Source organism: Plectrocnemia conspersa, unplaced genomic scaffold, assembly GCF_051122295.1.
Source record: "Plectrocnemia conspersa isolate PC_06_02 unplaced genomic scaffold, ASM5112229v1 ptg000012l, whole genome shotgun sequence".
In the NCBI taxonomy this organism is placed as follows: Eukaryota; Metazoa; Arthropoda; class Insecta; order Trichoptera; family Polycentropodidae; genus Plectrocnemia; species Plectrocnemia conspersa.
Window position 1 is genome coordinate 31,064,797 of NW_028277176.1, and position 17,135 is coordinate 31,081,931.

Consider the following 17,135-nt stretch of genomic DNA (forward strand, 5'->3'; position numbering starts at 1 on the left):
AAAATATAATTGAACTAATTGGTGCTAGTGAAATTATATGCTGCTCTTAAGTGCTTATGAAACATAATTTGACAGTTGCCAAACGACTATTTGCTGTTAAAACCCAAACCGAACCAAATAACAGATCTAAGATAATTATAGTTTTAGAACTTTCATTAAGTCTAGTTTAGAATATAAACTAAGCCGACTTATCTTTCAAGCGGAAAAAAGCAAAAGAATAAGTACAGACAAGTATCACATCTCGCATATTGCTCCATAGTTAGTCTGCACTTTAATATTGACTTTTGATATGAGAGTATTGGTTAAAGTATATTCAACCTGAATTTTGGTGAATAGGAGGGCGCAAAAACAATTATCACTTCTCAGAAGTCAAACATTCAAAAGGATAATTGTTTTTTGCGCTCTCCTATTGGTCAAAATTTGGTTTAGATATGTGTCATTCGATTCTCACTTATTGTAAATCGTAATATTGTTATAAAAATCACGATTTTATTGCTTTGACGCGGATTCCTAAAAATTGAATTATCATTTAATGAAATACTATGCATATTAATGGAATGTAAATAATATAAAATCATTCCTGGATAATATTCACAACTTCATTCGACATTTTATTTCAAAATATCGAATGGCGGCTCTTATTAATTTAGCTTTAAAAATTCGTTACTACGTTAAAAAATCGTAGGAAAAAGGTAGAGTCAAAAAATATTTTCTAATTAATTTATTAGATTAATTTAATATATTTGAAAATAAAAATATCACAATTCATTTTATATAAATTGTTTACAATAATTATGTATTCAGTAAAATATTTTCTAAAACAAAATGTTTATTTATCAACGACATCTGTGATTCGGTCGACGCTACTTTCAAATGGGCCGCCATTACATGTGAATGAAATTGAATGAAATCGATCAATAGACAATCAAGGGATAAAATGTCATAGACTAAAATATTCTTATATATAATACAATTGTTCTTAAATTAACACTTGTATGTTCACACAATAAAATATAATTTGAATAAGTAACATCTATTATTAATTTGTAAATAATATAAAAAAGTAATTAATTAATTTCTAAAGTAGCCTATACACGTTCGTCGTTTGACAAATGCATCGATGCACAAAGTGTACAATGCACTCGAGTTTCCTAGGTCGGCCGCTAGAGGCGCTGTCGTCCTTCTTAGTCTGTCTTCCGTCAGGTGGGTAGCTTGATTTTTCGCTGTGACATTTTCGCTTATTTTACACGGGCCTTCCTTGTTCTTTCGGTCGAATCGCTTAAAAGAACGAGAGCCACTTTTATTTTGCAGCGCAAAATTGGTGCCGCGCGGAGGCATATTTGTTATTTTTTTCACCAATTATGTTAGGTTATGTAAATGTCTGATTGCTAAAAATAATCAATGTGCCGCTCCGTTCGCTCGGATAACTCAGTCTACGTTGACACTCGAACCAAGTAACAACTCGTTGCGATAAGTCTGTTTGACTGTTATGTATTAAAACCCCATCTCAAATTAGGTCCAAATCTAATTCAATGTATACTATAACAAAATGTCTGTATTATGTAACAATAATATATTTTTTGTTCAGGAACTTGCACAAACGTTGCAATGAAGACCACGCAAGCTGCTCTCTTAGCGCTTCGGCTGACATATTCTCAGGTATGTACTTAAAATTAACGTTAAACTCTGTGCATTATTACCATATTCCAATTGAGTCTCGTTTCTTCACTTTCATTTTCACACAAGTCATTTTAAGAGGTAAAAAAATATTTTATATACCTCAAGTTTAATTATAACGAATGATAAAACTGTGTAAACATTTAATATACACAATAACAGCTACGAATTTACTTATTTAAATCGACAACTTCTTATTTAATATATGTATTAATATTTTTAATAAATAAATTATGTATATTAACGGTAGCTAGCAAGTATACACCTTTTTTGAGTTTTTGAGCAAAAAAAAACAATTAGTCCGCATTTTTTAAGTTTATAATTAAAACATATAATACTTTTACTAAATTATACGTTCTCCATATTTTTCTATAATTATTCTCCACATGTTTATCAAAATGTTTTACATCTGATTCGAAAAATTATGTATTTTTGGAAGCAATAAATTCGTTTTTGTAAAATATTTTTTTCCATCTAAAAACTGTTTTAGGAATATAAATAGATGATAGTTCTGAAGAATACGGTGGATGAGAAAGTAGTTCCCAAAATTGTCCACTGATTTTTTCTATCGTCTTCTAGCGAGCACTATCTCGTTGTAAAATTACCCTTCTTTCATTTATAATGGAAGGTCGCTTATAAACGAATTAGCTGAGCACATTGTGTGTCTGCATATAATCCAATAACGCATAATGAAGTATACCCTTCATATCCACCAAATGCATTGGGGTGTAATCCTGTTCTCGGGATTGTAATTGGGAGTCGATTGGCATCCAACCACTGCTTTTTACGTCGCGTGTTAAAGAAAAGGATTACTTCTTTAGTAACAATTTCTGCTCTAGAATCATTAATTAACGAGGTTTTCCTCAATCAATTTATGAAATACCCATATTCTACAAATTAACACCTTTCCTAACTTTATAAATGTCTGAACGGGTGTAGGCAAAACATCGAGCTTTTGTGCTTCGATGGCAACACTAATATCCTCACTAACAACCCTTTACGTAGATATTCAATGTCAAAATTCCCGGAACGAAATTTTTAGAATCACATTTGACACTAAATTTAATGGCATCCCTGCCCATTGAATTACATGTGTTTTTAACTGGTATTGTCGCATTATGATGGAGTTGAAGTTCATAAATCATAACATAGCTTAACTGGGACTATTTTATCTCCACTGCCATTGTTAATTTATGGTTGAAAATATCGAAAAAAGGTCGAAAATGTTTCTTGTCTAACTGTAACTAGTCCGAACACCATTAAATGTTTTTAATAAATATGAAAATAATTCAATAATAAAAAAAATAGTAAATTTTTTTAGTAAAGTTATATTTTTCAAATACATTTTCACCAGTAAATATATATTTCTACCAGCGAAAATATAATTAAAGTGATATACGCTAAGATGCTGCTCTAAAATATCTATGAAACTCAATTTGTCAGTTGCGAAACGTTCATTTGCTGTTAAATTCCAAATTAAATCCTAATAATAGTTTTAAAACAAATTGTTTTAGGACTTTCATAAGGTCAAGCCCAAAATACATACAGTCAAGTCCAACTATAAAAATTAGCGGAAAAAGAAAACAGGCAAATCTCACATATTGCTCCATAGTTAGTCTGCACTATAATACACTATTTTAAAAATATGATGACTATCCTCACCAACTTCTGATATGAAAGTATTGGTTGAAGTATATTCAAACCGAATTTTGGTTAATAAGATGGCGTAAAAACAGTTATCACTTCTCAGAAGTCAAAAATTCACATCAAAAGCAATAAAATTGTGTCAGCGCCATCGCAGTAGGAACGCTTGGTAACGAGCGTTCTCGCCTATTGGTAAAAATTCGGTTTAGATGTGCTTCTTTGTAAGTCGCAATATTTTATTTATAAATCTTAATATGAACGCTAGATTACAGAGCATTTCCACTGCGACGGCACTATTTTATTTCTTTTGACGTGAATTTTTGTTGAATGGTTTTTTGCGCTCTCCTATTGGTCAAAATTCTGTTTTGCTATGCTTCATTCGATTCTAACTCGTAACATTGTTGTAAAAGTCAGGATTTTATTACTTTTGCTTCGGATTCCAAAAAGGGACACCTTGAATTTAACCAGAAATTTTTTAAAAAGTCATACTAACTGGCCCCCCCTGGATAAAGCTGAAATGATTGAGGGAAGAATTCTCGTTAGTCTAGCTAATTCAATGATTCGGGGCGGATACAGATTTTTGTTGTTGTTAATATTAATTTGGTACATACGATTGCGTATCTGAACGCTCATATATGCAATCGTATTTAACACCGACAAGGACAAAACTTCGTTTTTAGACAGTTCCAAGCTTTTAGCAAGCTCTTACGATAAATTTCGTCAGAACGATCATGGGTGGTCCCGACTATTATAATTTTTAAATAAAAACTAATTTAATTCAAAACGATTTCCCAGTTTTTTATCTAAGCAAAAATTTTGAAAAACAAAATTTGTTAATAAATAAATAATGTAACCACTGGATTTTATCATTGTAGCAGTAATGTATATGTCATAAATGTGTAATTAACCGAATGCTTTCATTATTAAGCAATTAAAATAAATTTAGAAAATCATTATGAGCTTTTGTAATAAATATTCCCACAAAATGCTTGCACTGTTTATTAATTTAATCAAAATTTACATATAACTTATAATGTAAACATATGTACATAGAATATAAAAAAATACTTGAATAATACAATTCATTTTTCAATGCACGAATGTGTTTCTTTATTCAGTTGAGGAAACCCGCTACGTTTTGATTTTTGCGAATTGTTTTTGGAATATTATTATACAAGAACACACCTCCATGCAATATTCCCCTGGCCGTACTCACTTCCTTATTATACTATTTTTAGTATTAAATCTATGTACATCTTTATTTATAATTAAATACTTATTAAAATACTCTGGTAACATATTATTTTCTAACATATATAAATACTATATTATTCATCTTCAATATTTCTTGAATATCCAACCTTTCATACTTCTACAACTAATAAATCTCAGATTTAACCCATTAAAAAAAATATCTAAATAATCTAACCATTTAAAAGAATATTTTTGTTTTTATTTGAAGAGAACTTTTTTTCTTCTTTATAAACAATTCAATATTTGCATAAGATAAACTAAATTGGCACATGCATCTATAAAGTTAACCTTCAAATTTAATACTAAACTGGTTTTACACGTTTCGTGTTCACGAGGTTCTCTAGTGCCGATTCACTATTCTGAATATACACAATGCAAATGAAAAACTGCTGCATGGTACTAAATTGCTGCTATATTTTTTACATTATTATGGAAGAATTTTGCTAAGCATCATAATAAACTTAGCACACAAAAAAGCGTGCTCTAAAATTGATTAGCGTCTAAGAGCAAACTCATTGTGAAAATGTATAAACTAGATCAGGAAGATAGATAACCAGTTCCAAATATGCACGACACTAATGAAATGGGTATTAATTGATATTCTCGCGTTAAGGCAACTTTCCCTTTATATGTCACTTTGTGAGAGCGTTGCTCTTGGGCAATGGAAAAATCTGCTTTTAAGACGTTGCACCATGTATGTAAATTGATGCATTGCATTATTAATTTATTAAGACAAAATTTTCCATAATTTACATATGAATGTAAATACTAACGCTATTAGCTGTATTTATTGAATACTAAAACTAAAATATAAGGTCATCAGTGAGAGGAATATCTACTTCAATTTCACCATTGTTCTCACTGTCTAAAAAATCGAGTCGAACTAAGTTCTAATTGCAAAGTATTGAAGTTTTGATAGTGTTCTAGCTTATATATCGTTGAGAACGAGTCTAGCGTCCCTTTCATTCCATGAATTTTGACCAATGCTGATGATTCGGGGTGGAACCAGACCCTTTGATTTATTTAATACCTTTCATCGATATATTCAAACTATACATTTGACGACGTGTTTATTCTCTAAAATATGCAATTCGTGTGTATTGTGTCTGATCGGCACAGATCCTATTTTTGCTAAAGTGAGCTCCAACGATTTTATTGCAAATTATTTGACAGCTGCGGGGATATGCATAACTGCTCTTTTGTTCGTTACGCACACAATTAGTATTACACGCACAGTTCAGAATCTTGAATATTAATAGCTGCCATGACAATAGTTCTTATCGCGAATTTTAAATGTTGCGCACATCAGTGAAACTGCGTTATCTAATCTGAAAAAATACTAAACTTTTGTTTGATATCAAAACAATGACATTGAACTAGTGCTCCATAATTTCGATTTTAGTCTCATCGACCTTTAGTGTTTTGACTGACCAATTTTGTCAATTGAACGCGATGCTAACTTTAGCAAATCGTTTACATTCTGCGCGTCAAAGCAGTTCATTGGCAATAAACGACTCTTAACCCTGAATTCTTGCTTTGATAAGCATAGATATGCATAGATACGAATAAATGATTTCCTACATCCTATATTCTGTCTACTACAATGTATCATTCGCTCTTAATTAAAATATTCTATACGCATTTATTTATTAAAATATTTCGCACACTTTGGATCACGGCCAAAATCCGCCAGTAGATAAATTCGCGGCATTGTGCATTTTTAGCATAGGTTCCTCCTACACTTAACCTCATCGCCCGCCTTCAAATAAAACCAACTTGATTGTCTTGTGTGATGTTCAAGATCAAGTGTATATGAAAGTCAATAGTTACGTTGAGGCAGCGGCTAATTATGTTGTATAGCCAGCATTTTTCGCGCCAGGAGCGTGCCAAAGAGCTGGGTTTCTATATGATTTGTATCATTTATCATTCGACTTTTTTTATAAACTTTGTGTGTACCCATGTATTAAATAAATTGAATACATGGATATTTTTCTTCGTTGAAGTTTTAACACTAGTAACGGTCGTAGGCGAAATGTACTATGATGAGGCGAACATTCTTGGGTGTTCACTTCAATCTTCCACATACTAAAATTATCTTGTGTTGTTTAGTCGCCAATTTTTTACGCGATGTGCTATTTCTATCGTTACAAAATGTTTTATCGCGCACTCGTTTCACGTTCCAGTGGCAACTTTTAAAATGTCGCATTTAGTTAGAGGAGTGTCTGTAAAGAATATGACCCCCGGAGTTGACTCACTAAGTTGACGTACACGATCAATTACTATCCAATTGACGTATTGCGCAACACGTATGCGGCCTTGAACCGCAACCGTTTGGAAACCATAAAATCGGAACTAGGAACTGGTGAATACTAATCAGATTGCGGAAACGCGGAAAGGGGTATAAGCCGGTTTCGATCGAGAAAATCATGGCCAAGCGCGCAAAAACACGTGAACCGTACACGCGTGTAACGTAAATGCGCATCAGTCTATCTTCGCTGATATAATATGGAAACAAAGATCGCTCGCTAATCAAATTGGGTTAGCCAAATGGAACAGAGGCGATAAAAGAGATTTTTTAATTGCAGGCGTTATCAAAGAAATTGGACCGAAGTCTGCGTATCTCATTGTGTAGTGCTTTATTTAGTTATAAGCAGACTTTGTAATAAGTGATATTGATACTCAAAGATATATTTAGCTTTTGATTTAAAAAATAAATGAAAACATATATTGAAGTAAAAAGCGGCTGCTTTCTCCTTCTTCTAACGATCGTCTCGGTCGATACTCGACGTAGCTCCGCTTGGTGCGGGTTCCGTTGAATTATTGTTACGTTAACTAAATGTTATATCAATCTATAATAAAGATCTGAATTAGTGATAATTATAAAATCTTAATTCCAATCGATTATCACATAATAGGTTTTTCTACCTTTTCCTTATCTCTCGGATGAATATCGCGAGCTAGGTCTGATAATAGCTTATAATTAATCAAATTAATTTCACTGATAGACATACTTTAATTTCAGTATAGTTTTTTCAGTTGACAATAGTGTTATATATTGATAAATATTACAACTCTTTGTTTATGTGGGATCAACGAACTTACATACGAGTTTTGACCCAGAGGGTCTTTTTATGGACTAAGACGACGAACCACCCCTCTCTTACATCTAATTAACATACTTATATAAATAGGGAAAAGTCCCTTGTTCGTCAGCATTCTAACTAATAACTTCAAACCTCACGGTCAGTCATCGTCTGATGACCGACCCCCCTAAATACCGATTTTCATCGAGCACACGTGAAAATATAACAATAGGGTTCGACAGTTATTCTCATTATCAATGTATTTTACAGGAACGTTATTTCAGCTTTTTCCAGGGGGAAAAAGTAGACCAGTCGGTGGTAGTTTTTTTATATTTCGATTTCATTAGCCCTTTGAGCCGTATCGCCGTACATGTACGGTGGTCAATCTTTCACTGGTTTGAGGTACCCCAGATAGTTATATATTTACATTTATAGCTAAAGAAATATTAAATAAAACACATTTATTTAGTATTTTATTTAATTTGATTCAACCCTTTCCCGATCATGCCCAACTTAACTCGTAAATTTGTATTATGTAAATTCTCAAAAATCAACAAATTTCTCAAGAAAATTATCATTGTCTTTTTTGCGCTTCATTTTTGTATACCGTTGCATAGGAAAGGGTGAATCCATGCCAGACATTTTTGCGTCATTTTTAAGTGGTTAATGTAAATGATTTTTAAATTATATTAAGGCGTACGAAGTAAATGAACGTAACAAAAAATATTGAGAACCTCTGAATTGGTATAAAAAAAATACAAAAGCCGAATTATATATAAAAAATATGTAAAATATATTAACGAAAATTAATAATAGAAAAGTGTTAAAATAAATTATTAACACGTACTAATACAAAAAAGTAGTAAAATAAATCAAAGTAATAAACATTGAAAATCACTATTTTTTATAATCTACTATAAATACAATATAAAATGATAATAAATTCATTATAGAATCGAATGAAGCATATCTAAACCGAATTTTGATCAATAAGAGAGCGCAAAAAACATATTTCGCTTCTCAGAAGTAAAAAATTCACGTCAAAAGCAATAAAATCGTGTCGGCACCGTTGCAGTGGAAACGTTCGTTACCAAACGTTCCCACTGCAGCGGTCAACAAAAAAGATCTGGATTCCTTAACCGAATATGTACTAAACACTGCATTCCTGCATGTTTTTGTTGGCTTTGTCTCGGATGGACGAACGTTTTGAAACAACAAGGGGAGTGATGATGATCCGTGAATAATACGACTGTATGATTCTGTAGTTCTAGCGTATGCTTTTTAATTTATTTCGTATTTGTAGTTAAAACGTAATGACATGATTAATGCATTAGACGTGTATATAATGATTATTAATAATAATATAATTTTCGTACCAAAACAAAGAGTCTGGTTCCGCTCCGAATCATCGGCACTAGTCAAATGAACGGGGATTAAGAATGCCGTTGTTTTTCCACCCATTTCTTAATGGTATTTTATTATAATTGAAACTTGAAGCTGTTTTAAAATGTATATCCTACTGATTTCTTGAAACGAAAATTGATGACAAGATCAATAACTACTAATTAGTTTGACCGATTTCACTCTTAGCTAGTCTAGAAAATATAAGTATAGTTATAAAAATATTCAAGTGTATGTATAATATAAATAAATAGGTTTTAACGCGTTCTAAAGTAAAATAGCTTACGACGCCAACTTACAGCTATTTTTAAACGACTACCGTTAATGCCACGTGTGTCTGCTGTACTATTATCTAATTGACAAATCGTTTTAAATTATATTTTCGTTTCACTGTAACAGATTGTGTGATTGGCGTTCATGTTGAACATCAATATGTAAAAGTGAAATGATGCGCAAGCAATGAATCGGATTATAATAATGCAATGTATAATTAGCTCGTTGTGCATATTCATCCATGACATTTTGAAAGTGTCACTTCGAGAAATGAAACCGTGATACTTTTAGTCGCGGATTATGCACCCGAGCCACGGTCATCAACCGTAAAAGACGGCTTAAATAGCGCCATAATGGACGACGACTCATTAGTCCAAGATACCAGCGTGTTGGACGATGATATTCTTGAAGTTCTTTTTATAAAAATCCGGGAAGACTATCTGTCAAACACAATATAAAAATATAACAGCTGTTATTAATATGTACATCACCAAAAGCGTCGAAGATGCTCGGCTTTGTTATGCGGAGCGTGTGTTACTTAGAAATTTATTGACGATTCGCGTTCATTTTAATGAAGCGAATTTCTTCTTGTTGTTGGAAGGAAGGGGAAGCATCTATGTATTACTAAGTTTAAAGAGTCGCGATTGCATCCCGTTTTATTGCCCATTACGGCCAATACGTCAGCGTTCGATCATCTTCGCCTTGATACCAAACAGCTTAAAACGCGTCATCTTTCGAATGAGTCATCAAGCTTGCTATTAGGCTTATTTTCCCTACAGTATATTATCAGCCCAATTAAATTATTTCGCGAATCATGACACACCGGAGTGTCCGACGCTTTATCATCCAAAATCAGTCGCAGCATTGGGGGGGCAAATCCGGGTCAATACCGAGACGCAAGATTAGATGTTTGTAAACACAAACAAACAAATATGATTACCCAGATACCATTCGGTTGCTGTTATTGCTTTCGATGCCAAGATTTTCTCCGCGCAAAAAGTGAACGTTTCTATAATAAAGCCGAGAGTGAGATGACGACCCTGTCGAAGTTGTACGTCCACGGTCACTGTCATTGCGTCATTGTGATTTCCCAGGAATCTCTAAATTCGTCTCTTAATATAATAATCGCGCTTGATGGCGATGATTGGATGTTTATTCAAATTCGCATGTGATACTTGTGATATTTTTTTGCGTAGCGTATTCTGAATACCGGAAAGTTTCAGATATTAACCGCTGGCGCCAACGTATTATATAAACAAACGACCTCTATTTTTTGCACAATTAGTTCTATAGAATGCTTAAACACTGCGTGTAAAGTGGAAATGATTACTCTATGTTATATCGCAATATCGATAATTTCTACAGAAGAGTGCACACATTGCTGATGACTCAATAAAAAATAATGCTCCCAGAGATAACCCTAAATGTGTACTTAGTACTCGCGGTATAATAATTAAATTGTTGATTTTATGTTATCACTAAGAATAATAAAACAATAACTTGCAATAAAACGCACAGCAATTTTTATTATATTTTATAATATTTAGTCACTCCAATCTTTGTAAAATTACGTATAAATCAAATTGCTTTTTTAAATAATACTTATACCAAACTATGTTCCGTGTAAAAAAAAGTTCCGTGAAAATTTATCAAAATTATTGAGTCTAAAATCTTACTATTTTTCATATTACATAATTTATTATATTTTATAGTATTTAAGAAGCAGTGCTCTTTGTAAAATTACATTTATATCATAAATTGCTTTTTTAAATAATACGTATGTCCTAATCTTTGTTCCGCGGAACAATGATGTTCCATGAAAAATCATTAAAATTAATATGAGTAAAATCTTACTATTTTCCATATTACATAATTTAAATAGAGTAGAAATGGAATGTTTTGTTATAAAAAACTAGTTCTGAACTAAAATACTAACAGTTCTATGGCTCTTTAATTATATGCATTTCGAAATGCATATAATTAAACTTCGTATGCATTTCAAATCAGGGGCGTAGCAAGAGTATATTAAAATACCCCCCCCCCTCCCCATATTTTATATACATTTGACAATTTTCAAAAGGTAATATAAATTTTAATGAAATAAAAGTCGCCAATATAACACAATTTTCTAAAATATATTTTAAAATATATTATTACATCAAAATCAACTTATAAAAACTAAGAAATAAAAATAAATTATTTATAGATTTTTTAAATATTTAAATGTGAAAAAGTTTAAATATATCTCAAAAATTTCACATCTTGTTTTGCCCCCCCCCCCCCTAGTTGCGTCTCTGCTTCGAATACATAATGCAAGATAATTACAAAAAGGTGTGATTTAACAGGCAATTATTTTAAGAAATATATGCATGTAAATAAATACGTTGTTCCATAAAACAAATTGTTTGTGCATTTATTTAAAGTAAATCTTCGGATTTATTCATGGGGTGTTCACTGTTCTGACCAATGCTCGCTCGTAACAGTAGTGCACAAACAGTTTTATGGAACAATTATTTTATATATGAAAATAAATCTCACAAGCAAAAACTGCGAGACAATTTTAAATTACCGCAAAAGTTCACATATAAATCAGGTTATTAAATCTTTGTGGCAAAAATAGTAATTAAATTTATCAGCTAAATTATAACAAATAGCCATAGAAAATGATTAAATCGACTAAATTGTGTATAACAAAATGATCACATATAACAAAAAATATATGCATATGACAGCGAAGAAATAATTAGCAATATACTTTTTACATTGCTACAATTTCAGATTGTTTAACCCTTTGAACCCTGAGCTCCTGTGTAATTTTCCACAAAAATAAGACTACAAAAAAAGCACTTTTATCGAGAAAGAATTTTTTTTTAGTTTTTGCTAATTTAGTTTCTGATAATTGCACACACATCAATTCAGAGAAACTATAAAACAAATATTTATTACATAAAAAAATAATAAAATTTATTGCTAGAATTCAATGGATCCAAACTCAATGCAATAGAACAATTGGAACACCTAGCATAATTTGCACCAGTACACGGTCTTCTTGCGTATTAGAAAATCACGTCATTTGATGAGTCAAAAGTATCCTTCTATACTTTTCTTTGCTGGCCAGAATACCGACCCGTATGGTAATGGTGATAAATCGACCAATCGTTTAGTTATCAAACGACACATAAGCATCACTTTTTCAGGCCAGTTTACCAGCCTATGGGGTTCAATGAGTTAATGAGAATTTTTAAAACTTACAATTAAAATGCAACAGAGGCATCTTTAATGGAGAGACCCAGAAAAACATTGTATCATGCATCTTAAACAAAAAGACACTACAATCTAATAATAATATTTTAAAACGTACGAAAAACGACGACTTCTAAGATTGCATGCCGCATGAAGAGTGATCTGATATAAACGATTTTATTTTAGTTTGATTCCGTTAAAATTATCGTTATAAAAATCGTCCATCACAGGATAAGTTTGGGAAATCCTGCCTATTTAAAAAATATGAGTCATAATATAATATTTATTTTTTTAATTAAATTGATAACGCTTTATTTACCTCTCGACGATTTTTTTTTAATTGACTGAGCAAAGAATTTGCATTCAATTTTGCGTTATATGTATTTATATGTAATAGCGTTAGAATATATTCTCTTTTCAGAATACTCGTGTTATTTGAATGTTTGTCCTATTTTTCATTCATATTTGTAATGGAATATTTTTTTTTTAATTTTATAAAAACACCAAAAACTTATTCAAAAAACAATTGTGTATTATTTCTATGTAAGTATTTATGTATTATAAACAAAGCAGATAGTCTTTTTTTTATTCAATGTACCGCTGCATTATCTACAGCTCAAGTGTGGCCGTTGTTATGCAAAATTTATCTTCATATCTTAATGTTATTTTTAACAGCTATGGTCAACGAATAGCCGACAAACAAAATAATAAAGAAAAATACTATCTTATTGCTGAAATTTCAGAAATCACACATATTTCCTAGGTAATATTGTGCAGCTGTGGACTTTATCAACGGCTGGAACTAAAGTTTTTACATAATTTAAATCAATAGAAATAATGTTTAATTTTAAATTTCTTTTAAGCAATTTATTGAGCATAACGAGTTATAACTTTTCGGCATCAGGAATAATTAAAATGCAACTTCCTGCTAATTTAACACTAGGTTTACAAGTATAAACCCATAAATTTGACAGGTGCCATTAAAAATAGTTTCCAATAAAATCTGTAATATTAGGTTTTCGTGCACTTGTCTTATATTACGTAGGTATTTTCAAGCTAATATTTAATTAAATTATTCTATGTTGCTAAGCTACTTTAAACATTATGAATATAAACTAAGTTAGTAATAAAAACATTACTACATCGTGATTAATTTATTATATGTACATAATTTGTTAAAGGTCAAAGAATCGATTTATTATTGATTTTTAATCACATATTGTCAAATTTCTTATTGTCATCATATACCACACCTAGCTCAAAACCAAATAAAATACGATAATAATATAAAGCGGAAATTATTTTAATTTAAATTTTACTCATAGTAACTAAATGTACTTCCTGTATTAGCCATTCACCTCAGCAAGCAAGAGCAAGGTCGATTCTATACGAATTTTATAGCATCCGTATAGTTTTTCTCATACATCCGTTAAATTATTGCGCAATATTTAGTTCTTCTCATTATTATTTTATTAATATTGTCCTTTTCTTTGTCCACAGTCTCGGTCTCCCGACAGGATAGCATTCCGGTCAGCAGCGTTCTTGGCCGCCGCTGGAATTGCACTCTCGTCCTTCAGTCTCAAGCAAATGTCAGAGACACAAAACAGAAAATTTTAATTTATCCACCAGCTCACAAAAAGGAGCCTTATTACAAAATAATGCGGTCGACCTAAAATTGTGTGATTTTTTTTTGTTATTAATATAAAATGCATTAGCCTTATTCTGTGACTCAAGACCGCAACTTAGGGTGAATAATAAACATCGCTAAATAATGTATGTAGAATTTGGTAAAAGCCAAAGTAACCGTAGTCATTCGTGCATAATCACATCATTGTATCCTATTTATTATTTATGTATCGCGCTCCATAACATTTCATTGAATTTTTGTATAGCTTAGTTATTATTTTTGTTAAATTCATTCACTAACATTACGTCTTTTGACAACATAAGTTTGGCTAACGTAGTCGTAAAATTTAACCTAAGACGTAGGTAGGAGTTAACGAGCGTTTTACCATCAGCATCTCATCGAAAGCAGATGCAATATTGTATAAGTTTTATGTATATTATTTAAATGTTTATTATTAGCCATTAATAAATTCAATCGATACTAAACTGTATTTTATTTTTTACTTATAAGATAAAAATGAAAAACTCGTTTTATTGAACACTTTATTAAGACCTTAAATAATAGAGTATAGTCAAAAATATTCTACTCGTATAAATAGATTTATCTATAAATTTTGAACATTTTTTATTACATGTGAGTCTTAAATCAACTTTTCACAACAAATCATTTGGAAAATAGTTCTGGTTTATAAATTAGTTTATTAGAAAATAATCTGAACTGAATTGAACTTTGGTTAACATAAATTAGTTTAATCCAGGTGTAGAGTAAGTAATTAAGTATAAAAAAATACAGTAATTGAGTTTTCATCGCCTTTGTTTGCGGGAATGTGGCACGCTGGACTCTTTCATGAAACACCAATCGACTGATATTTTTTGGCCAAGTATTTCACTGCCGTTTAAAGCTTCTCTCGCATTCTAAAAAAAAAAACATATTTTACAATTACATATCATTTATTTATTTAAATACATGTGCAAGACATAAGAGCTTTACGCCAATACATTAAAAAAATATTAAACAAATCACTGTGGTCTTAATTTAAATATGTAAATTTATTTTGTACAAACCTGCGCTTGTGCGAACGTTTCATATTCAACAAGAGCATATCCTTTGATATAACCAGTACGCCGATCGACGTTTAAGTGTAAGTTTTTGATCTCTCCAAATTCGGCAAACTTGTTCTAAAATCAATACAAAAACCTTATTGACGTGTCAAAAACCGTTGATCACACACAACATACATGAACATCGTCTTCTTGCGCCTCTTCATGAACTCCGCTCACGAAAAGAATCCAACCTTCGACGGAGCGCTGCGGTCCTAATTCGCCACCGGCCGCTAACCGATCGTACACTCCAGTTCTGTCTCCTCTATCAGAAACCGCACGATTGCCTCCTTCGCCGTCGCCTCCGAAACCTCTACCTCTACGACGCCTCGCCTTTTCCTTCAACCTCGCAATACCCTCTGAAAGCAACGACATAACCTATAAATTACAAATGTCAAAAATATCACTATATGATCGATCTAAACGTCAGATAATGTACGTATTTATTTATCTATCGTAGTAAAAGCATATTTACTGTTAAAAGTTTACTCTAAACGCAAGATATAGTATAAAATTGACATCATGCGTACGTCATATAAATTCAACTAAAATACACCAATTAAGACTTACGCTCTCCTTCATCGTCAACGTCGAACTCTTCAGCGTTCTCAATATCCAATACGTCAGCCATTTAAGTGAGTAATTTATACAAAAGAAGTCGAAAGAGAAAAAGCGGTCGCCGCGAGAAGCGTCAAACCGTTAGTTTTAATTAATGTGAGTCTTAACACGACTATTTGTAACCATATATTGTTCACGCTCTCAAAGATACTATTTATTAAAAGAATAATCACAGAAATACTACAAAACAAATAACTATATTTATTTATTATTAATTCTTTTTAAAACTGCATAATATGAATAAGATGATTTCAAGACCTAAAATAGAATAAAACAATTAAACCCCCATTTATTAAAAAAAAAAACACTGTATAACAATTTCTCACTATTTTCTGCGAAAAGACCGTCTAACTCAATTTAAATGAAAAATTAAACTATTATCGCTTTGAAAAGTATACGATGTTTTGTTTTTAAATTATCGACAGGAGAAATTAAGCATTTTATATAATAAAACATACAGCAATATATTGTAGCACAAGAGAGGATATTAATTCATCGCGATAACAAAAATAATGTTTTTGCATTAAGAATTCTAGGCACAGTTTTTTGCAACTAAAATTAAAAAAACAACGAACATTCCCCTTTTTATAAAAAACTTATTAATGAAAATTGAATTTTAACATTTAATAAGAAAATGGTTAAAAAACAAAATAAACTAAACAAAGATGCTTTTGAGGCGTATGAGAAAATTTATATTATATATAGAGTAGAAGATTTTTATGAATACATATATCCTGTTTTTTGCACTTGATAAATGCTAACGAGAATTCGTTTGTGTGAATTGCAATAATTTTTATTTTTTTGTTACTTGTGCTCCTTTTAATAATTAATAATTGAGTCGGATTTATAGTGAAAATATTGTTGTGCAGTGTTGTTAATATGTAGAGCTCTACATCATATAGTTATCATAATAAAAATATTTTATTTACATTTACTAGTGTTTGAAGCGACATCGAAAAGAATTTTCCAGCAAATAAAACGATTGGTTTTTTAGTTCGTTCCATAAAAATAAACATATAGCGCCTAAAAGCTATGTGTTCATTTACCCAATCGCAATTGTAGAGAGCCTCAGACAAACGCGAACTCTAAAATCACAAATATTAATATTGCAAAAATAATATTATGAAAAATATATTTTATTACCTCTTCAATGATTTGATCTCCAAAATAGCAATACATATACAGTTCCATAAGCATTCCAAACGAGAACATGCC

The 17,135-nt window shown here is 31.2% G+C and overlaps 3 protein-coding genes across 4 annotated transcripts; 1 reads left to right on the top strand and 2 right to left on the bottom strand.

The window, feature by feature from the left end:
- Positions 1-1,177: 1,177 nt before the first annotated feature.
- Positions 1,178-14,687, top strand: LOC148228957 (uncharacterized). 2 transcript variants are annotated; one of them, XM_088199151.1, is made up of 3 exons: positions 1,178-1,203; positions 1,589-1,659; positions 14,076-14,687. In XM_088199151.1, exons 2-3 carry the CDS (start codon positions 1,609-1,611, stop codon positions 14,190-14,192), a joined length of 168 nt encoding a protein of 55 aa, XP_088055277.1. In that variant the 5' UTR covers positions 1,178-1,203; positions 1,589-1,608; the 3' UTR covers positions 14,193-14,687. The 2 variants fall into 2 exon arrangements, with proteins under 2 accessions (XP_088055277.1, XP_088055279.1); XM_088199153.1 differs by lacking the exon at positions 1,178-1,203 and adding an exon at positions 1,431-1,516.
- A 43-nt stretch (positions 14,688-14,730) lies between these two features.
- tsu (40S ribosomal protein S12 homolog tsunagi) lies at positions 14,731-16,063 on the bottom strand. The gene is made up of 4 exons (XM_088199150.1): positions 15,873-16,063; positions 15,441-15,661; positions 15,267-15,380; positions 14,731-15,116 (listed from the first exon to the last, which is right to left on the bottom strand). Exons 1-4 carry the CDS (start codon positions 15,931-15,933, stop codon positions 15,006-15,008), a joined length of 507 nt encoding a protein of 168 aa, XP_088055276.1. The 5' UTR covers positions 15,934-16,063; the 3' UTR covers positions 14,731-15,005.
- A 58-nt stretch (positions 16,064-16,121) lies between these two features.
- Positions 16,122-17,132, bottom strand: LOC148228959 (4-vinylanisole receptor-like). Its single transcript, XM_088200257.1, has 3 exons — positions 17,064-17,132; positions 16,850-17,005; positions 16,122-16,178 (listed from the first exon to the last, which is right to left on the bottom strand). Exons 1-3 carry the CDS (start codon positions 17,130-17,132, stop codon positions 16,122-16,124), a joined length of 282 nt encoding a protein of 93 aa, XP_088056383.1.
- Between the last annotated feature and the right edge of the window lie 3 nt (positions 17,133-17,135).